The 23,914-nt window shown below is 38.8% G+C and overlaps 2 protein-coding genes across 3 annotated transcripts in view; one reads left to right on the forward strand and one right to left on the reverse strand.

Annotated features, from left to right (window-relative positions):
• The window catches only part of amd1 (adenosylmethionine decarboxylase 1), a 32,526-nt gene extending 22,465 nt beyond the window's left edge, over positions 1-10,061 (reverse strand). Inside the window, exon 1 of the mRNA XM_041805068.1 lies at positions 9,762-10,061. Coding sequence (XP_041661002.1) covers positions 9,762-9,874 — 113 coding nt within the window. The 5' untranslated portion in view covers positions 9,875-10,061. The remainder of the gene's footprint in view (positions 1-9,761) is intronic.
• A 1,963-nt stretch (positions 10,062-12,024) lies between these two features.
• Positions 12,025-23,914, forward strand: part of cdk19 (cyclin-dependent kinase 19) — a 121,373-nt gene continuing 109,483 nt past the window's right edge. For both annotated transcript variants that reach the window (XM_041804697.1, XM_041804698.1), the window contains exon 1: positions 12,025-12,245. In XM_041804697.1, coding sequence (XP_041660631.1) covers positions 12,118-12,245 — 128 coding nt within the window. In that variant the 5' untranslated portion in view covers positions 12,025-12,117. The remainder of the gene's footprint in view (positions 12,246-23,914) is intronic.

A 23,914-nucleotide genomic window follows, 5' to 3' on the forward strand; every position in this document is an offset into this window, starting at 1 on the left:
AAATGTCTCAAATCATTGTCGTCATCATGTGCGGTCATTTGGGGTTGAGTGTGACTAAGTATGTGCTAAAAACAAAAAGTCCCAAATACGATGGGGTCACATTTACCGACGGTGTTTTTTATGGCTATTTTTCCATTGTAACTCTAAACAGCAGAGAACGGCTCTCCTCACTTACGAGGTGACATGTAACCCGAGTCAAAGTACAACAGTCGTTAATATTGACGAGCTGCTGCTGAGTGTGTAGGTGATTTTGATCATCCTAATGTGCCTCATGGCTAAAAGGCTAAAATTACCTGATGCAGCAGCTTCTGCTGGAGCTCAGCCTGCATCTTAACCACAGGTGAGAAACGAGGAGAAAGTCTGTAGTGCTGCATGTTCAGTGACAAAAAATTATGTTTACATGGTGTGTTTTATAATTTATTTCTACCTAATCAAGCTTGATTGTAAAGAGATTTGCTGCTGCACTTTCAGTATATACACGGTTTATCTGCACATCCACTCTCACATCTACTTCACTGCTTATTAAATTCTGTGTTTAGCGTATGAATCAGCCATTTCTGTGCATTATCTGAAAATGATCAGATCATTTGTTCTGCTTGCTGCATTTTAATGCATGTTTGTTCCTCTAGTGATCGTATAAATTTGCTGTGTAGTCATGATCGCCATGTATTGATTGATAAACTGCTGCTGTAACAATTAATTCCCAGGGTCGGATCAATAAAAAATCTATCCTCCTGCTTCTGTTTGTGACAGCAACAAACACAACAGCCTCTTTACTTTTCCTTCTTACAATGAGCCTCTTTATAATACATCAATTGCCCTATTTTCATTACATTTTAACACAGTTTGAGTTTGATGTATTTTTGCTGACTGTCACATTTCTTTATGATCTTATATTTCATTGTTTTATATTCTAATACTCAAACCTGAGTGGTCATGATGTTAAAGATGCCTTGTTTCACTGATACAAGACACTGGAATTTTGCTCATTTCTGATATGCTAATATTTATAAATTAATTTCTGCTGATACCCATAAATGTAGTTTAGACTTTAAGGCAGTGATACTCAACGTATGGCTCTTTTATGTCTTAATTTGAAAAATTATTCCCCCAGAAAACTTTTAAAAAAGGAAAACTTTGACCTCAGAAATTATCCATTGCAGGTCAAATTTATCAGTTTGCTTCCTACTCTTACACACTTGGCTTTAATTATGTTTATTTTCATTGCCCATGTTTGCAGTATTTGTTTTACTGCTTTGAGCCAACTTTTGCTTTTTTTTGCCCTTTTCCCCCAGTCTTTCACTCTTTTATCCTGTTTTTTTTCCCATTTTTGCCACTCTTTGCTTCTTTTGCCCATTCTCCTACCTTTTGCTGCCTTTTGCCCATTTTAGTCACTTTTTATATGTCATGTTTTTGCCACGTCTCGCCCAAATTTTGCTACTATCTGCCGTTTTTTGCCACTTTATCTCCACATTTTTGCTACTTTCCTGAGTTTTTGGCATTTTTATGCCTACTTTGCCCTGTTTCACCCTTTTTTGATGCTTTTTTTTACCGTTTTGTCCCCTCTAACAGATTTTTTTTTGCCCCTTTAACCCGTTGTTACCACTTTTCTCCACTTAGATTGTGGCTCTTTCAAAGGTATTTTTCAGCAGTTTGGCTCTTTGGTTGAGCAGGGTTGAGTAATGCTGCCTTAAGGAAATCAGGATGGACAAAAAAAAATTAAGTTGCTGTAGGTCCATTGGTCCTGCCTTAAACTCAATAAACTTATCTGTACATATGGCTAATAAATTGGTTGTAAATATTAGAAATTTTCACATCTGCAGACACCAATAAATAACTTAAGAGCCAGTATCTGCTGATAACGGTATCATTCTGATAATGCTCATCCCTACTTTGTTTTTTCACTCTGTAAAGCACCCTTTATGCTTAATGTATGAATAGTGCTCTAAAACTTCCCCTGCCTTTGATTGTGTTCACATGTTTTGCACACCGTGCCAAGTCCACAAAGCGTGCCCGAGACTTCCTTTTTAAGTGGACTCAGACACAGTTCACACTGACCAAACAGAACTGGACTTTGGAGTCAAACTTACCCATATTCGGGCCTTAGTCTCTATGGGAAACCACCCTTATACTCAAGATTTTTTTCATTTCTAGTCATGAAAAGTTGCAGACAAACTCCTACACATCGTCTTAGTCTGTGGTTCTCAACTGGTGGGTAGGGACCCAAAAGTGGGCTGCGGAGTGGTTTTCAGTGGGTTGTGAATGTTTGTCCTGCAAAAATCTATCAAGAACATGCAACCATAATGTTTATTTTACAGTTTTACTGTGATAATAGGTTAATTTAAATGTTTTATCAATATTTTCTCTCATTTATCTTCTTCTCTTGCAATAAAAGAGCCGCCTTTACCATGTTCATAAAGTCATTCCTGAAGTGTCTGGAAAACTGGCCAAAATTTACAGTTATCATTGGGAAAGAGGGGTGTAAAGGTGTCAGTTTGCCCTGCCTCTTGTTCCGGTCATAAATTCTGTTCCATCCAAGATCTTAAGTGTAACATTTTTATTTACTAAATGTACATTGCTGAAAATTTTTGGAAATTTGGGTCATGATTTGTCATCAAAGATACTGGTGGGTCCTGAGGCTGGACCGGTTGAGAACCACAGGTCTAAATTGCATGAAAACAACAGCTCCATTTCCATACATTTAGATTGTCACTGTATCTGTAGGATGAACTCACTCTAGCCTGTGCCCAAACACCTTTGACCCTCAAAGTTCACTTTGTTTGAAACATCTGATAGCTTAACTGTAGAACACTTCCGTGGCCTTGGCACAGGTGGAAAGAGTTAATTTTGACAGCTATCTTAAATTTAGGGGTCAATCCCATTTCTACCCTTTCGCCCTTATTCACGTCAGGTGAAGGGGTGTCCCAGTTCTCTTTTGAAACAAGGGCTAGGGCTACGGCCAAAACTACATAGCCCTTGAAACAGAGATTTTTCAGGACCACACTTGAATCCAAGGGGTATGATGAATTTCCCAGCATGCACTGCTTTTACTTGCATATTGGCAGAACGGAAAACGAAGGAGGCGCATAAATGTAAACATTTTTGGCACTTATAATTTTTTATAGAAAATATAACCGTTGTGTTTTCTCATATATTCAATCTTAAACTACTAGGGATAGCAGTTTTGGGGATTTTCAGTACGTACACGTGTAAACCAGGGCTATTAACTATAAATAAATGGAGCAGATCAACACAGAGATCCACAGTATGAATGAGATAGTCGAAACTTATCTGTCACCTCCGATGAAGCACCATTTATCTGTGTGATGATGAACAGTGTCAAGTGTTGTCTCATTTCTTATGGGAAGGTTTTCACCCCAGCCCCTGACCACTCTGTTTCAAGAGGAAATAGGAAGGGCTAAGGGGTAAAAATGGGATTGGCCCTTGGTCTTGAATTTTAGATTCAAATGTTCATTATTTTTGGTCACACTTTAGTATTTTTTACCTTCTTAGTTTTAGTCAATAAGTAATTAAATTATAATGAAAATTCACTGACTGCCAAATTATTGATTTATATAACTGTAAAACACTTTCATTAATGGGCTATGAGCTTAGTTTGGACAGAACAAGTGCACAGTGGAGAAATATGATTTTTAAGTTTAATTAAAGTCTCAGCCACCTAGATGAAAGGTAAACTTTCTTTTTGCTGGTTATAGTCAAAGATCTATTTCAGCTAGTCTTCTTTGGTGGTTGAAAAACAATTTAACAGGAACATATTTGACCCTTTTAAGACAAGTTTATCAGAGGTCCCCAAAACACACCTGTGAAGTTTGTTGCTGAAAAAAAACACTCCACTATTGGGTTTTTGCATGTCTAACAAAACCCCTCTGCTCAGCCCTGCTCAGAACAAGCTGTTTCTGTGGCTTTAAATGTTACTGAGCTGTCTGACTCCGCCCCTGACCACGCCCCTCTCGTGACATGGCTGTGGCTCTCCTGATCCTCCTCTCAGCTGCCAGCTGAGAGGAGATCAGGACAGGAGGGCGAAACTCCAAGCAGGAAGGACCAACCAAACCTGGGGGCGGGGTTTACTCCCCATATGACATCATGAGGGGAGAATCTGAGAACAGCTTGTTTTAGCACACATCTTCTAAAAGGTGGGGAAAGAGAGGGGGTGGTGGGGATGGATTTTTCTGGTACTTGAGGGGATTGTAGACAGGCCAGGGGCACATATTTTTATTAGAAAAGCCTGAAAAAGGGATTTTTGCACAATATGTCCCCTTTGAATAATGTTTTCAGTCGCTGGAAAACACTGGTGGAGGAGGAGGTCTGCTTCAGCACTGTATGACAGATAAATAATTAAGACCCTTTTAAAGAAGTGTTAGGGAACCTTATCTGACCACAGAGACTCAAAATACGCCACAAAATTAGCAGTAAATATAATTTCGTCTTTGTATTTTTTGTTGGTTTTGTCGACTCTGTGAGACCACGCTTCCTGTAAACTGTGACTGTCAAATTACAACCTGGTGACATATCTGTGCTCAGGCCAGGCTGAGCTTGGAGCAGGGTGAGTGTAGGCCAGCAGGGGACTAGGGAGTGGGGATAAGCATGCTTTGGCACAGTATGGGGCGACTGGCTCTGGTGTGACTGCACCCTAAATACCATGTCTATCAAAACGATAGAGAAAAGATCAAAAACTTAACATTTTTCAGTCAGATTGTTAACCAGAAGGGAGAGAGGATTGGTTGAATTGCAGACATATGTTGGAAACATTTTTAAATGTGGATGGAAGTAGCAAGGAGCAAGGGAATCCCAATTTAGACGGCATGCAGGAGTTTGCCTGCAGATTGTGATATTTAAAACACTACAAACACCCAATATCGGTAGCCTAGGACTTCTAATTTTAACAGTACTCATTTTACTGAGCTCTAGGCCTGTATTTTTTTTTCAGAATCAATATCCCCATGAACTTTATCAGTATGAACTGTATTGTTTAACCCTACGTCTAATGAGGGGAAATACACTGACACGCACCTCAAAACCTCCACCTACTACCTAGGCCTGTCCCACAACTGTGAGAGTTCATGTTCCTTTAACGTTTTATTCCCCCTTCCCTCCATGCTGATGACATCAGGGCTATTGCAACATGCCCTCTTTCCAGCGTCACTCCAACGAGCTCCCGTTTCAGTGTGAAATGTGCACCAGAGGCTATTTTTGGCTGCTTAGTGGAGGTCTCCAGGAAAGGACCAGATCACCCTGCAGAAAGTGACCACGTTTATTTTAACCATTCCTGTGAAGAGACCGGGACATGTCCAACCATGATGCACAGAGGAAATGGGCTGGGCAGCCACTGTAAATGATAACAGCAGCAGAATTGAGAGCTATATTTGAAAGATGTGGGGCCTCTTTGGCTTCAGAGCTGTCAGGACAGTCGAGGTGAATAGATGTGATAACACTTTCTAGCCTTCTAGATGAGCTGGCAAGCTGCTGTTGCTCCCTGAGGAAGTACGGTGGACGTAATGTGAGCGAGCTCTACATTTGTGAATCAGATGCCCTTGTGGACTTATTTGGACATTGGCTGACGTCCAGGAGAGTCTGATCCACTGACAGAGTCCCTCTGAGCTGTTAATCTGCCCTCTGGCTGTAAATTAATGCCAGTCCTCATTCACTCGACCGGCCGCCACACACTTTTCTTAAACCGCCTGTGATCTGGTTAATGACCTGAAAGTCACCCATAGGGTGAGGCAGATTTAGCCACAGGCGCATCATGTACTCACTATAAGAGGAGGTTATGTCAGGCATTTCAAATAGGGGGGGGAAGTAGACGATGAAGGCTGGGCAGAACATTTCTGAGAGTTTCTCAGGAAAAGAAGGATGTGCTGCTGGGAGTGGTGGTGAGGTCTTAACAGCTGTTGTCATTATAAATCAGACTTGTGTAGACACCCTCCACTACACTTCACTACAGCCTATACCTAACTGAAGTATGCTGCAGATCTGGTTTGAGCCTAGATCCTTAGGGGACCACAAAACCCCTCCTATGAGACCAAGACTTTAACTCCAAGCTGAGAATTTCAACGTGAATGCTTACTTTTCAGAGACATTAATGCAACTAGGAGAGCATTTTCAGGCTCACCAAGTCATCAGGCATCTGCAGAGTCACCTTTATTTTCATTACGGCTGGAAAATCAATCGAAAATAAGATTAAATCGCAATATAGCCTGCTGCAATATTCAAATTGCAAGGGGTGCAATTTTTCTTTGACCTGATATTTGGTCAAAATACCAGTTTTATACTCTTTCTTTGCAGCAGAGATGTTATGCAGGACATATCATGCAATAATTCAGTGCCGTTTTTTTAATTAGAAAAGTCTACAAAAAATCCTTCTTTCTTCATTTTTGTACATTTTTCTTATTAAATATAAGAATGACAAAAATCCATCAACGCAATAATTCATATCTAATTTTCAATACGAGTCAAAATCCTCAGAATAACACTTTTAAAGAATTGTTCAGCCCTTGTTTGGGAATTAATGTTAAGGAATAATCGCATATCAAATCACAATTGTAGTATTGGGCAAAAAAAGAATTGCAATTCGATTTTCAAAAATTTTTCAGCCCTAATTTTTATCTCTAATATTCACGTCTTTAAACTCTTTCCTGTCGGCAGTAATAACTCCAAAGGCACTGATAATAAAACCAGTAAGGAAACAGTATTGGGATGGATAAAAGAGTGTCATCAGTTAATTCAACACCAGTTGGACCATGACACCGCTTCTCTACGCCAAACAAAATAAATGATTAAAAAGGGGACACAACCTTCTGGCTGGGTTGGTGGAATTTTTTAAAATATTTATAAATCAAGTAAATTATGATTGTTAAAACATGATTTCGACTTTCAAACACTAAAATTCTGGTTTGCATTTTTTGGAAACTCTTCGGCCCACTGTCAGAACCTCCAGGGCTCAGAGGGCAATGGCTCTCCACTTTGGCCCTGCTCTAAGGTTGGCAAAGTTCAGTCCTTAAAACCTGCAACCTAAATTATTCTCAATAATGATGGTGTTAGAAAGACTGAATCTTAACAAAAGGTTTGATATTTAAAACTAAGCTGCCACGCTAAAAGAGGAGATGATTGTCTAAAATATACAGATAAAAGTCAACAGTGACCCTCCACTGACATTTCACAAAATCCTTAAATCAACATTTTTAATCCAGAAGGAAAACAAGCTAGTTGCTCTGCATGATTTGGTAATTATGCGAGATTGTGATTATACTAGACAATATTGCGATTACACTATAATACATAAATAGTATCATGAGTCTACTTACCTGGTTATTAACAAAAATACAGAGAATAATGATAGGGTTTTAGTGACTTTTGCTCAACTCAAACATAGGTGGCATTAAAAAATACAAAATGTTAAGTTTTTACAGAACTGCTTTCATGCTGCAACATTTCAACCACATATCCATCTCCTTTATTTCTTCTTTCTTGCCATATCAGGAGAATCTTTCTGAAGTATACTTATTGTAAAAAACAAACAAAACAAACAAAAAAAAACAGCAGCTGTACAGCAGTTAACAGGTGCATCAAAAATACCAATTTAAGAGCCCATGAAACTTACATTTTATGTGAACTTCTGTGTTACTACTTAAGGACATGTGCTTGACTGACACTATTAAGCTTAAAATCAGGAGATCTTTGGCAATCACAGTCAGGCTCTGCAATTACATAACTGCATAAAAGGATGCAGCTGATTTTGTAGAGTAGTACTCAAAGGTATTCAGAAATGTATGTAGAAAGGTCTTTAAGTTTACAATAGTGCCACTGCATTTTGAGTTGAGAAATGCACACTTCAATATAACCCAGTAAGTAGCCTCATGGGAACACTGATGCATTATATCCTAATTGCAATCGCAATATTGTCCAGTATACTTGCAACTGCACATTACCAAACTGTGCAGCAGTAATTTTAGGAGCTGCTGATTGAACCATTCAAGCCGCTCCTTTGATCACAGACTTTGCCTCAAGCAATGTGTGCAGCTTGTGCCAAGCAGAACACTGCATGAAATAGATTTTCTGGTGCAAAACCGTGGAAAAGATCAACAGGTCTGGACTGTTCATGTCCACTTTTCTCTATGTCCTATCACCCAGATGGGACAGACTTCCTTTGCAAAGTGCTTCTAAGCAGGGAGACCTCTCCTAGCCAATCAGAGGGTCTGGGAGGGGTGCTGCCTTCAAGGGCGGAAACGTGACAAGAACAAGAATCACGTTAAATTAAAGTAGGGCCCATATAAGATCGTAAAACTGCCGTGCAATGTGGTGGAGCAATTGTGGCACATGAGGAACTTCTCAGCATTTATCACTGTAAAAACAACGCAGGGTGCCTCTTTCTTTTGTGCATTTTTATTGGGAGCATTACCATCTTCTCCGCCTCATAAACAATAATATCTTCTTCTAATCCTGGCAAATAAATCCAATGTTTGAGTGATTTCTGACTCGACTGAGTGTCCGTGTGAGTGACTAGTGTGGCTGTAAGTGAGGCAACACGCGGTGATGAACAGCCACCACATGCTTTACACCTCCACTGAGGGCCCTCGTTGTTGAATGACGCAGAAAGAAAAAAACAGAATCCAATTTACACCAACATAAAAACACAGACGTGGATTTTAACGCAGTTTACAACCATAAACAAATGCCTTATCTATTTTCCTTCCACTTTGATTTAAAGTAATGAAGCAGAAATGCGGAGACGATAAAAGCATGCGCGGCGATAGGAGGAAAAAAGACACCAAGCCCGCCTAATTTTGGCATAATATAAACTGAAACATGGCCCTAATAAGCCAACACTCTTTCAGATGAAGTAGCAGACATATTAAATCGTCCTGTGGCTCAGAAACAGACATAGACTGATGATATTTAAATATTTTCCCCCTAGAGATAGCTACAGTTAGCTAGCAAGAACCAGCTCGCTAACTTACTGTCAAAGCGGCTTTATTGCAATATTTAATCGATGTACCACACAGCTAAACAGGTCGATAATAAAATCAGTAAATGGAAACGCCGATAGTCATAAATTTCATCGGGAAAGAATGAATGACTCAGCCTGAAAGTGCCACTCTGAAAGGGGGAGGTGGCCATTTTCGAGTGACCGTGTGAGCTGGAAGTGATGAACAGTTCGTAAACGATTCGGCTCTTAGAGTCGGTTCTTTAATGTGTACTAAAGGGGCGAATCCCATCAGATAAACAGAATAATAACATGATTTATATTTCCACTCATGACTCACAGAGCTATTTTTGATGGTTTTACATTCATGTTTTTTTATTCATGGTGTCATAAGGTGTCCAGAAATGGGCCGTTACAGTCAATATATTAGATTTTCATGCATGTAAACACCAAAATAAAATTTAGATACAACACATATACACAGTCAAGCAAATGTTACTACAATTTGGCTGGCCAAAATGCTCCTAAATCAACAGCCATTTGGGATCCGACCCTTTTTGCTGGGCTGAGAAAAACGTACCGGATCACTACATGAGCTTAAATGCCCTTCACTACTCGCTAGCTTACTAGATGGGCACTTTGGTGCTAAAATTGCCCCCTTCCTTGCTCTCGTACTATAAACTCGTGGTTAAAGAGAGGAATATTTCTATTCAAACTAAATATTTTTAACAGTTCGACCTGGTTACAATGCCATACAAGTACTGGTGAAACTGAGCCAAACATGTGGACGCCGTTTCAGCCCCCCTGAAATGACACAAACCTTGGGATGGTACGGAGGTCCCCGGTTCCTTTGGTGTCATCCTGCCGGGAGAACCACACCTCCAACAGCTTCTCGGTCCCCTCGAAGAAATGTGCACCGTTATCTTCCATCATGAGACAACAGACACCCAACAGAAAGTATTAAACGTCGGTTGTAACGTTTACAGCTTAATTAATCCTTCCTCGATCGGTTTTAATTTATTGAGGTACAGTCCTTTAAGCAATCCTGGTGTTGATTTTCTTTAGTTGCCGTCTTCCCTTTAGCAGAGAATACAGTTAGCGAGTGCTAGCTAATATCGCCGGCCATACTGTGTAGAGCACTGAATGGAGATGGCGCGATGAATTTATAGTCAGCAGCAACTACGTCACTGACAAGATCAGCCAGTCAGATCGAAGGGCTGTGGCTTGTGGAATTTTATTGGTTCAGGAATCTGTCATTCATTGTAAAAACAGAGGCTTCAGCACGTGACGTTTCAGTGTCCTACAGCTCTTGTAAAAGCTTGTTGTAGCTCTGTAAAAACGACTGGAGACCATAAAGTTGAATGCGCAGTTGCCGTCGTTTTTAAGTAGTTGGATTATTTCAAATAAAAAAAGAAAAATCTAAGAGCCCAATATTATAAACAAAATTAGATTCGGATTCTATTACAAAGCAGGTTTTGACAAGAAATTCAACTTGGTTTAAATGCAAAATAAAATTAACAAAAACAAAAATAACGATAGTGAGAGGCTATATAACGGTACATCTGCTTATGGGTTACTAACATAGAATAATATTGGAATATAAAAGCAAACTGAAAATTTTAAACAAACTATGAATCAAAAAAGTATGTAAAAAAGGACCTTTTTATATACATTTTTAAAAGGTGCAATGGTGAAACTGTGCAGATGTGCATGTACATTAATAAATTCATATTAGTGCAAATATCTTACAGCCCAATTTCTATTATATTCAAGAGAAACTCGCCTTTTGAGGACGTATGTTTTGGTCCTGAATACTTTTTTTATTCTAACATTACAGTTGCATTATAAGATGTATTTATCTTGTGCTTTTACTCTATAAAACAACAACAACAAGTATGAGCCACAAAGTGTATCTTCCTGGTGTTAGATGCCACAACAGGCTACAGATACAAAAGTCTTCTTTACGATCATTTTAAAGTAATATATATCAATTCAGGTTTTTGAAGACACCTTAATTTGATATAAATAAATGAATGAATGAACAAATGAATAAATTAATAAATAAATAAGTCAAATACAAGACATTGTTATGAAACATTTCTGATAATTTTTATTGCATAGGTATTATTTCTACATAGCATCTATTACCACATAACTAAACGTGCTGTTTTTAGTGAAAATATTGAATTTTTCTTCTTTTACTTTTTCCTCTTCTTCTTTTTCTGATAACAATAATGATAATAAAATATATTATTATTATTATTGTTATTATTATTATATCGTTTTCCCTCTCATGTGCCTATTTCTTTCTTTTTATTGTCTCAACTTTTTAATCTTATTTTTTTCAAGCACTTTCTTATTTTAACCTTGCACTCTTGAAATGTTGTTAATATGATAATAATAATAATGATAATAATGATAATAATAATAAAAACAATGATAACAATAGTAATAATGATGATAATAATGATAATAATAATATAAAAACAAAAATAATACAACTATTATAATCATTATTCTTCTTCTTATCATTATTATTGTTGTTATTATTATCATTATTATTACTGTCATTACTATTATTATAATTATCAATATTAATATTATTACTATCACAGTTAATCCTGAAATGAAAGACAGAAATATTTTCTAAATGCCCTTTCTTAGAAACATTACAACATTATTGAATGCTTTTTGTGTGTTAAATATTATGAATGTTTGTATTACTCATAAAGTATTTATTCTATGTGCTTTGAAACGAACAAACGAACAAAGACTAAAAATAAATACAATCTTTCTCTAAAGGCACTAAAATTAGTATTTTGGATTATTTATTTTGCTTGTATGGCATAAAATACAAACAACCGACGGCTGCATTTTTGAAGAGCGTTCATGGGTACGCAAAGTGCACCAAACCGCAGAGAGAAACGCGGGTTGTAGTTCCATGGATCTATGCTCGCGAGCTGGCGAACCGCGGCGCCAGAACAAAAGAACTACATTACCCAGCCGCCCCTACGCGCCAATTAGAAACGTCAACGAGCCAGTGAACATTAAGCGGAGCAGACCAAAATCCCAAACAAGGAAATGGTGGGGGAATAAAACGACCAGATTATTTAATTAATGCATGTAATAATTAATATTTTATTTTATTGTAAATTAAGACGTATTTATGGGTTAAAATGGATTACGACTTCAAAACAAAGCTGGCGGCGGAGAGAGAGAGAGTAGAAGATCTGTTCGAATATGAAGGTTGCAAAGTGGGTCGAGGCACCTACGGGCACGTTTATAAAGCTAAGCGCAAAGACGGGTAAGATAACCGTGAACGTTATTGTTTGTACTGACATAAAACTGACTGCAGGATGCTTTTTCTCTACGCACGCCTCCGTTGTGTGTTGAACGGGGCGTTAGATTTGAAGCTCCCTGAAGCGATAACCCGTGTCTCTGTGTTTTTGTTTTCATGTAACGCACTCACTCACTCACCAACGGTCCCCCCCCCCCTCCTCCCTTTCCTCCTCCCCCTCTGTCTCACCCCCACCCCCCAAAACAACACAGTTAAGTAGCGGTGCTAATATTTAATTTCGCACTGGTCTCGTCTTTACTACCACACTAGCTTGCTGTAAATGTATTCAAATGGAGGACACATGTATCGCCATTCAGCTCGTTGCTGTCATTTCATTTCAGCGCCTTTTCGTGGACAGGCTGTACCCCCCATCTTTAACACTGTGCTCGCAAACTTTTTAATACTCACAGTGTTTGTTATAGCTCTTTACACTGCTACTGTCAAGCATGTGACAACGTATGGCTGGTGCTCAAAGCTAAGGGTTCTGATCTGCTGCTCCCAGCTCTATCATTAGCCTAATATCTGCTAATATTGGCCAGGTGACAGATGCATTTGACAGCAGGTATGTTTTAGCATATCCAACTAATACATCCACAAGAATGCAAACATGGCTCTAAGACCTGGGCTGGTTGTCACAGTTTGAACTAGCTGAATGCTTATCTTCAAAACATCCCAGAGCAGCCATGCACATGTTTGAGGTTAGCTCAGAGCATTTGGTTGAAGAGGCTACCCTGTAAAATATTGTAGATTAATCCATCAGGGGTCAGGCTTTCATATTGCATTGGACTGGTTATCCCAGTGTTGTTACAATGAAACAAGCAATGTAAAAACTTTATGGATTGTTGAACATGAGCCGCCACGTTGGTTTAAAATCACAGGGATGTAGAGATGCATTGGTTAACGGGGTGCTTGGTTTCTGAAGTCTCTTCAGGTACTCCATCTTCCTACAATAACCAAAGACATGCTCGTTAGGTTAATTGGTGACTCTAAATTGACCGTAGGTGTGAGTGTGAGCGTGCATGCCTGTTTGTCTCTGTATGTTAGCCCTGTGATTGACTTGGCCTGGTCCAGTGAGTACTATGCCTCTTGCCCAGTGAAGCTGGGGTAGGATCCAGCCCCCTTGCCCTAAAGCATGGCTAGTCATTCTGGGATTCACATCAGAAAGATGTACTCTATATTTACAGGCAATTAAAACATAATGAAGCACCACAGCCTGTGCAAACAGTCACACATTTGGAGAGAGATTGAAACATTTACACAAATCAAGAAACTCTTAAATGATCCATTAAAGTGGCGCAGATGCCCTTGTGGTTACATCGCAGCACATGTAGTCTGACGGGCCTCTCTGCCCTCTATCAATAGAGGTATAAAAGCTTAAAAATGTGTCTTATAAATGTTACAATAATGTCTGTCCAACAAAATAATGTCAACCTTAACACAAGCTTAATGCAGCCTTGTGCATTTCTTGTGCAGTCTGAGTTGAAACATTGCATAGATTCTCAGTGTCAGTGTGTGCAATCCACATGCTAGATAAGTGTTTGTGCCTATAATGACTTTATTACTGGGGTTGTGTGTCTGCCAGATCTGATAAACTGCCTTGATTGCTTATTGCTAATGATGTGCTTATCAAACAATATGATTAAGAATTGCTAAAGCCTTTTTAGGCACTATGTGGATGAATTTCAGCCATGTGCTACTGTGTTACATAAAAGCATAAAAAGCCCCCAAATATATGCATTAAACTCTAAAATAATTTCTGACAAACAAAATAATGTCATCCATAACATATGCTCAATGCAGACAGCTAGGACAAAAAACTCTACACATTTGTGCATCAAATATGATGCTCCAAGGTGTTTTTTGCATGATTTTTTTATTTAGATTTGTGTGTAAATTCTTTTGCTTTGTCTTCATTGTAACTAAGTTCATGTCTTCATAGCTCCATTCACTGCTGTGCATTAAAGCAAACTGTTTTAAACATTGGGTAGTGAAAACATTTGTTGCCTGCTGTTTTCTGTGCATATATTCAGTTTTAGTATGGCTGTACTGGTAAAAAAAACTGTTGCAAAAGTTTCCATGTTGCAAGTAGCAGCGAGGCAGAGGCGTTGTCGTCAGCCTTAAACCAGCTGAGACGCTGGTGCATCCTGTTGATATCTGTGTTGAGTGGACTCTGTAGAGCCAGGCCTTGTTCTGTCCGAGCTGCAGACTAAGCCACCTGCAAATAATGCTGCGTGCACACACTTTAATAACCAATGTTTGTCTCCTGTACCCAGTTAATTTAAAGATGGTATCTAACATACTTAACTACTGTATCGAATGAGAGATTTTTTGCTGGACACAGGAAGTCACCTGTTGGACAATCCCTGATCTGCTTTCATGGTTAAACATTAGGGAAAGTGTTTGCATCTTAGAAGTGATACACCAAAAGAAGTGAAAAAGACATCTTTATAAGCAATAAGCTAAAATGACATGAAACAATGTTACTGGTTCTAATTTCCAGAATTGGTGTATCTCTATTATTTAGAGCAGTGATACTCAATGCACAGCTCTTTTGTGATGATTTGTGGCTCTTAATTTGAAATATTATTCCCCAGAAAACCTTTAGCTATAAAGGGAAACTATGAACTCAGAAATTATCCATTACAAGTCACATTAATCAGTTTGAATCCCCATATAAATACGATTGGCTTTAATTTTCAACCTTTATTTTTGTATGTATATTTCTATAGCCCTTATTTGCAATTTTTTGCCAATTTTTTATTTTTTTTTGTCCACTTTTAATCCATTTTTACTGCTTTAAGACCACTTTTGCCATCTCTTTTTGTCCATTTTTACTACGTCCATCCCATGTTTGCCGCCAGCTTTTTTGCCTCTTTTATCTTGTTTTTTGCTATTTGCAATTTTTTTCTTTTTTTGCCATTTTTTTTTGCCACTTTTTGCCCATTTAAGCCGCATTTTGCCATTAAATGCCACTGTTTTCAGCATTCTTGCCATTCTTTGCTGCTTGTTGACTATTTTCTCACAATTTTGCCCATTAAAATTACTTTTACACTCATTTTATACCACCTGTAACTCATTTTTTTTGGCCATTTTATGCCTACTTTGCCCCCTTTTTGCCACTGTTTGACTATTATTTGCCACATTTAACTTATTTTTATTGCCACTTTAATCAGTTTTTGCCACTTTTCACCACGTACATTGTGGCTCTTGCAAAGGCATTTTTCAACAATTTGGCTCTTTGGTTGAGCAGAGATGAGTCATGCTGATTTAGAGGAATACTGCACTGCTGCACTAGGACGTCTGAAACATGATGTAATGGCAGTAGACGGCCTCAAAGTGCTTATTCTGTCAAATACAGTGTTCACCAATACTATACAGTTAGATATAAATTAGGGCCGGTAACATTAATGCATTAAAAAAATAACGCAATTTAACCAATATGACCAGGTTCGACCACAGCTTGCTCCCGTAGTCCTCCAGCATGGATGTTTATGTGCCTGGGGGTGAAGAGGTGAGACACAGCCAGCAGTGATGAATGAGGAGACAGACCCAGGTCTGCTTAATGGCAGTTTTCTTTTTAAAAAGCTGGTGAATGTTAGTTAAGATAAAACTAAAGCTATGGGTACATGCTGCAGTGATGAACTGTCCTTACACCAAAGCACAACGAGTCTTAAGTTCCACCTTCAGGCAAAGCACATCTTTGCTAATGTTAGCAAAGACGCTAACAACAACACGGGATCAAGCCATGGTCGTACCACTCTCTTCAGCTGCTTCAGGACAGTTTTCTTCTTCAGCTGCTCAGATAAATGCTGACAAGTGCTCCAAAATTCTGAGCAAGTCATGTTTGTTAACAATATTAATCCAGTGTAGACATGTGTGGTGGAATCGGCAAATCTGAAGTTAATTAGCGAACTTTACAAGCTGAAGACGGAAAATATGATGCGTTCAGGTAACCTCAGTAAATTAGAACTGTGTTCTATATGTTATGATGTGTTCAAAGTTCACTTAAAATAGGAAAATGTAGTTTTTGACAAGAAATTTATATTTATAAAAATATACTTGAACTATAAAAAACTGCTGTGATTAATCGTGATTAATCACAGCCAAGATGCTGGATGGCTCAGTGGGTTACCCTCCTGACCTTTGATCTAGGAGATTGATGGTTCGATTCCCAGTCAGGTCCTTAACTTTGGATAAAAGTGTCTGTAACATCAGGATTGCCAAATCCATTTCCTGAGAGGGGTGTGGTCAGGGGCGGAGTCAGATAGCTCATGTAAAGCCACAGACACAGAAACGGCTCGATCTATGCAGGGCTGAAACAGAGGGGTTTTTAGACATGCAAAAATTCTATACCAGTGTTTTTTCAGCAACAAACTTCACAGGCATGTTTTGGGGACCTCTGAGAAAAATATAAACTTGTCTTAAAAGGGTATTATAATAATATGTCCCCTTTAAGTTAGTCTTGACTATGGTTTCCTTGTGCACCAATAAAAAGTCATAAAGCTGGCATAAGCCTGGTGGTTGGATCACCCCCCAGGTGTGCAGGCGGCCCAGTTTCAGGTCTGGGCAGTGGCTCTTTCACGGCATGTCATTCCCTACTCCCTCATCCTTGTTTCTGCCTCTATTCACTGTCCTGTATCTCTAATAAAGGCAAAAAAGCCCCAAAATAAATCATAAAAAAGACATAAAGCTGTTGTCTCAGCTGTAATCAAACAGCGCCCTCTAGAATAGCACGATCACACACCTGAGTTTCTCCTAATCGCTCCAGTCAGACATCTGGGAGAATAAGAGGTTTCCTCTGGGGGTCTTGTGCATGAAGCGATGCTTTATTTTCCTCCTCTTATAATTTAAATGTATTTACATCCTCATTTTTTGTCTGTTGGTTAAAACAGTTAAATAGATTTATAGTGACAGTGTGCTGCATTAGTATTTGTGCCTATAATGACTTTATTACTGGGGTTGTGTGTCTGCCTGATCTGATAAGCTGCCATGATTGCTTTCTGTTAGCGCCTTGTATTGTAAAATGTGCTTTTTAAACAATATAATTAAGAATTTCAAAAGCCTTTTTGGGCACTGCAGAGATGAATTTGAGCCATATGCTACTCTCCACATGGTCAAAGTAATGATAATCTACTTGATACTGTCTTGGTTAAACCTTTCCTGCACTCATTGTTGACTCACTGAGTTGTAATCCTGAACCAAGGCTGCCGGCGGTGTCTTATCTCTTTCACCTCTGCAGCACGGGATAATAGAGATGTGATGTGAGGTCAGGAGGTGAGCATGGGCGGGTCATGGGAAGTCATGCTGCAGCAGTAATACCTCTCACTTATAGATTCTACTTATAGATTTTATACAAGGGCGTTCATTCACAGTTTCCTTTGAAGACAGTGAAGCGGCGTATATCCTCTGATATTATGATGTATTATAAAAGAAGGTAAAGCAGCTAATGATGATGAGGAGTCTGATCTGACTAGAATAGATAAAGGGAAGTCCTTGTGAAAGATATCAATTGCAGATACGTCTCTCCTGCTGTAAAAAGGCCTTTGAATCAACCAAGTGTTGTGTTACCAGTGAATGCAGTTAAATCACTCTGCAGAAGCATCATGTCAAGTAAATACATAAAAGGCGAGCATGCTTTACTCAAGATAATACATTTCAAATCCATGGCCTTCACGTTTAATCTGCTTCAGCTTAATGCATCACTAGAGTTTCTAGCGTAGTATTTGGTTGTTTCTTTTCTTTTAGAAAATTAAGGTGACCTGCAAGGCTGATTTCTATGAGCATTATTAGTATTTAAAAAGTTAGACCCTGTACTGACGTGTTGGGTGTAAATGACTTACACTGAGGTCAGACTCTATGATATTGTCTGGTCACTGTGAGGCTGCATGAATCTCAGTTCAACAGGGCATGGATTTTGCATGTTCTCCCTATACATGTGTGGGTTCTCTTCAGGATCTCCCACAGTCCAAAGACAACCTCATTAGGTTGATTGTTGACTCTAAAATGACCCTTGGTGTGCGTGTGAGCATGACTGGTTGTTTGTCTCTATAATCAGCTGAGTGATTGAATGCTGACCAGTCCAGGGTGTAACCCGCCTCTCACCCAGTGACAGCTGGGATTGCCTCCAGCCCCTGTGACCCTGAACAGTATAAGCAGCATAGATAATGCATGGATGGATGATAATCACTGTTTCAGATTAGGCCTAACCTGTCACGCCAGTCTGTTTCATATGCACTGCGTGGATTTCACATTCATCCGGGAAACCTCCCATACAAGTGTTTTTCAAGGGCAGGACTTTTCAAAAAATTCTCTGAAGGTGATTGGACAAAAGTTCTGTCTGTCACATTCATTCAGACCAATCAGAGTGGGACAAAATAAGGTGCTTGGCATGTGCAGCTCCTGAATTTGTTTGGCAGGTGCTCTTGTTTGCAAATGATGGAGCTTGTTGGTGGATAAAACTCATGCTGAGGTCGGTCAGCAGGAAACGTGCACAAACATCTCTGCCAAGGGAAGCTTCCAGTGTGTTTTTTGCTCCTCTTTCAATAAAAAAATGTGGTCCAGATCTGATAAAAACTGTCACTAAGGCTACAGCTAAACTAATGCTTCACTGGTAGCAGTCATTGCTACATGCTTGCTATACAACAAAACCCCAACAGTACCACAAACTCATGCTGAAGCAGGCCAGAGAAGAGGGAAACATCTTTTCTATCATGGAAAGCTTTCAGTGCTGTTCTTTGCTCTTGTTTCAATAAAGAAATGTGGTTCAGCTCAGATAAAATAGCCACTATACTATTGCTACATCCAAGCTTATTATTGCACTGGCAGCAGCCACTTCTGTCTGGTTGGTTCTCCGACCTGGCATAGTCGTTTCAGACTGGAGCTTTACAAGACTGATACGCCTGATGACAGACATGGAATCTAGACAATCCAGCTGCTTTGCAAACTTAGATTTGACCATCACAGAGCTACAAATTCATGCCATGACTTGACTGATAGACATGACTTACTACACGGTGGAACTTCAGCAACCATCACTGCCGATGTGAGGACATTGGAAGTAGGAGGTCCAGACTAGACAACCCCCCAAAAGGGGACTACAAACATATTGTATTTACTGTGCCAATAATGCCAATGTGGCAGGTGAAAAAAAAATGTAGTTCTCTAAAGTTGCTTTCACTCCAGAGCTGTTTGGTCGACTTTAAATCAACTCTGGCCCGGAGTCTCAAACTCTGGTGCGGTTCATTTAGGGAAGCAAAGCTGATCAGCCTGTGAACTTATGGCAGGAGGTGGAATAAAGCGTAATGATTTACAGATAAATATTTTTCCATATCTTATATGAACATCAAAGCAAGAGCAGAAATCCCAACACGGCATAATTTGGTACTGCTCCATTGTTTATGTGGTGAAAAAGTCAGGAGAAGGAGATGGATTTTCTGTTTTTGTTCTGTCAAACAGATGAGCCCTCTTCTTCTACGTCTTCTTTTCTTTGTCATCACTGTTTGTTTGGGTTGATAGCACCACAAACAAGCACAGATCATAACTGTCTGACCTTGTCCGGACGGTTTGCTTCATTTGACCAAGTGCAACAAAGCGAACTAAACCGGGAGGTGAAAATGACCTTAGTGTCCACTTGAAGCTGTCTGCAGAGGTACTAGAAAGCTGGAAGTCACATGAACCCCTCCCAAAAGTAGAAATAGACATGTTTACAGCCTGGTTCAGAGATCGACAGTGGCTGGAATAGTTCCAATCTTTATTGGCACACACTGTATGGGGTGTAAACTTGTTATAATTTGTCTGTTTTGGTTTGATTTAGGAGACTCGATTAATTTGAGACTGTGTTGTCAATATATGGGGGATGTGGATTTGCCCAAAAGCCCAGTAACCAAAGGCTGACACTACTCAGGCCTCATCCGTTATTTTCTATAGCCCGTGGTTCAGATGAATGATTCCTGTACTCGATGCTAATACTAACAGAGATACTCATGGGGTTGCTGAAGGGCGTCTGTTTCTGCCAACATTTTTCTTTTCAGTCTGTTGTGGTCGTCCCTCTATGAACCTCAACAAACTTCCTCTTTTTCATAGTTTTAGCCCACAGCCCAAACTTCATCACTCTTCTTTCACATTGCTGTTTGATTTTCTTACACTTTGACTTAAGTGCATAGAGAACGCTCTGCTCTCATAGTCTAAAACCACAGATATGACAGAAATAATCTTAGAAGGCAGAAACAAAATCAAACATGCTACACGTTCTATCAGGAGGCTGTGAGTCACCCTAAATGTGGCCTTCATTGTCGTTCACTGTGATTCACCACGTTGTATAAAGCTATCAATTTTCAGGGCTGATGAGCCCCAAACTCTGCGACTACTAACTGCTGCTTGAACCATTATTGTAATGATTACACTGGAAAAATGGCTCAACATGAAATAATTAGTAACATGGCCTCCTTAAAATTTTGATTGTGACCAGCTAATGGCCATAATACAGTTTTGCAAATCTTATCCTTAATGCACATTGTTGAGGTGGATTCTACAAAAACATCCATTTAACCTTGAAAAAAGCTGGAGTTGTGGTTCAATTTCTGCATCAGTTTGTTATTTTTGTGCTCAGATCCAAAATACACTTCGTTCAGACACTTGCTGTGATAATAGTCTCTGGTATGCTTTAATTATAGCTTTATACTGCTGGTATTCCAGAGAGCCAGTCCCCAGTGCATCCTCAGACTACAGTGTCCTAAATTTGAGAGTGACATTATGGGACTGTGTGCAAAACAGCGTGATGTAATAGCAGAGGTCGGCGCTGGCATTTCTGGCACTCACCAACCAGAGAGAGTGGCATTCAATGGGAGCGAGCAGCCCAGACATCAGATGACTGTTGGGGGTTGATTGTGTGGTGAACCATTAGCTGTTTGTTTGGTGGTGAGTCCATCACTGATTGATCCATCAGCTGATCGAGCTTCCAGAGGTGCTGTTACAGTTCTCTTATTGTCCTTTAGCTGATGTGGATTTCAGGTTGAAGATTCTGAAGATCAGTGAAAATGTAGGCGTGTAGACAAAAATGACAACAAATTCAAAGACGTAAATATAGTTTGATTTATTTACAACAATACAACAAGCAATGACAATATAAACTGCTGTCTTTGGCTTCAGTCAGAGGTGTCAAACTTAATCACAGCAGGGGCCGAAATCTGAATTTGGGTCCAACCTGAGGGCCGAGCAGGGTTCACATTTAACCATAAACTCTCAACCTCATTTTCAACAGCAGTGAACTATGGGGGGAAGACCTTAGCACTGATGATAAAGGATTTTGTGATTGAAGAGGTCAAAATGATATGTTTAAAGGCTCAAAATCTGAGTTAAAAATTCAAACTTATTTGCTCAAAAGGCTCAAAATATGGCATTTAAAGTCAAAATGTTTTCAAAAGGCAAATATATGAGATAGAAAGTTGAAATCATCTTTCTTAACAGTCGAAATATGAGATAAATTCAAAATCATTGATTTAAAATGTCAAAGTGTGACAAAAACATTTAAATTTTGAGTTTTGAAGGCCAAAATTTCACCTAAAATTTCAAATTGAGGATCTAAAAGATCAAATTATGAGACAAAAGTCAAAGTAAGGAGCTTAAAAGGTCAAACATAGGAAAAAAATCATTATTATGAGTTTTAAAGTTCAAAATGTAACCTAAAAATTTAAAATTGAGGATCTAAAAGGTCAACATATGAAATAAAAACTCAAAATAATAACTGTGAGATGCAAAATTAAGAAAATGAAATGTAAACATAAATGAATTTTACCACATTCCTGACTTTATATCTAATTATTTTAACCTTTTACTTTTTTTAATGACTTAACAAGGATACTTTAAATCCTCATGGTTAAGTTTACATTTTTAAACTGGAGGAAATCTGCAGACCTCAAACCAGTGGGCCAGTTATAATAAAAGTATGATAAGATCTGGTGGGCCGGGTGTACCTGTACCATGGGTCGGATTTGGCCCCTGGGGCCTTGAGTTGGACACCCCTGGTTTAAGTCATGTAGCCGGTGTTTTAATTGTTTAAAACAATGAAAATGTGCATTATTGAGCTGATTACTGCAGATATGATTGGAATAGGCTAATGCTGTGACTTTTGAACTACCAAGCATTCCTTAAATCTTGTTTTAACAGGGACTTAACTCCCCTTAGCTTACAAGAGTACAAAAGAAGTAAAAGCACAACAAAAACAGTCTATTAAATGCAAAAATCAAACTTAACTGGGCTACTTTAACAGAGGAAGCAACTATACATGAAGCCCTGAAAGTGTAAATGCTGCCACATTAGCCGTGGATCTTTGGACGTCATTTTGTACATGCACTCCTGCATTTTTCAGCCTGTGCAACTAGGCTTTCTGCTGATCTGATGGGCTATATTGGATCGGCCAATATTTTGAATTTTATGCAATTTGTGTGATCGGCTGTAATGTCTTAATTCACCGATCCGATCAGTGACGTCATTGTCGAGTTGAAACTTTTTGCAGACGCTCCCGTTGCGTTGTTTTATCTGTCTCATTTACTCTGAAGAAGTTCCACACCACCGACATGTTTGTTTGAATCCGACAAGTAGATTTTTTGAGCCCTGTCACTGTGTGACGTGACGGACAATAAAGTTTTTGGAATCTTGAATCATTAGCTGTCGGATTAAAAAAAAAAAAAACATGGAGTTTGATTTGGATTTGTAAATAAAACTTTCATTTAATGTCAAATGTAAACAAACACCAAATAAAGTTAACATAAATACATTTAAATAAAAAAATACAATAGCTCATTTAAATAAATAAATAAATAAGAAATTAGGTTGAATAAATAAAGTAGGTAACTTAAATCAAAAGGAGTAACAGTTTTGTTAAATTTTGTTCCTGCAGAGTTTGCACCCTTTCTCGAGGGATTTTATTTTATGGGGCTTCCAAAAAAAAAAATATATATATATATGGCCTGAAATTGATATCCTGATATACGATATATATCACAATATTTTGAAATGGCCTCTCAGCAGCTGTATTAAATTCAGTCCCAAATGACACTAGTTTGGTGATAAAAATACTGTTCTACTGGATTTCTGATATGAATTTTATGCAGAATGTAAAAATCAATATAAAGTCAAATTTAGCAGTTTTATTTTGAAATGGACTTCATTCAGTCTTTTACTAATAAATCAAAAATACATAAATCATGAAATACTCTGTCTTACAGTGTATGGAAAGTCCTGAAATGTTTTCTGTGTTATGTTTACTATTGCTGATTATAAAATGATTATTTCCTTCATTAAGGGTGAAGCAAACCTACACAAAACTCACCAGTCCTGCATGCAGCCAGAGGCCAAAACCCTGCAGTCTAGTCCTCCATTCAGGCTCACAGCTGTGATTCTATTAGTCCGTTATCCTTGCTGATGAACGCTGGACCAGTTTCTGAGAAGTTCATGACACGAGAGCGACTTTAGACCTTATTCAAGAAACTGTCCTGTGAGATCATGGGGGGGAAAAGCTTGTCTGGAGGCAGGAACATTTTAACTCCTTGTTGTCGGTGTGTTGAAGTGTTAGGCTGAGATGAGTCTCCGTTGTTGTAGAGATGTGGATGACATTTGTCTGCTGCTGGGCCATCTTC

The sequence above is a fragment of the Cheilinus undulatus genome, linkage group 14 (assembly GCF_018320785.1).
Source record: "Cheilinus undulatus linkage group 14, ASM1832078v1, whole genome shotgun sequence".
NCBI lineage: Eukaryota > Metazoa > Chordata > Actinopteri > Labriformes > Labridae > Cheilinus > Cheilinus undulatus.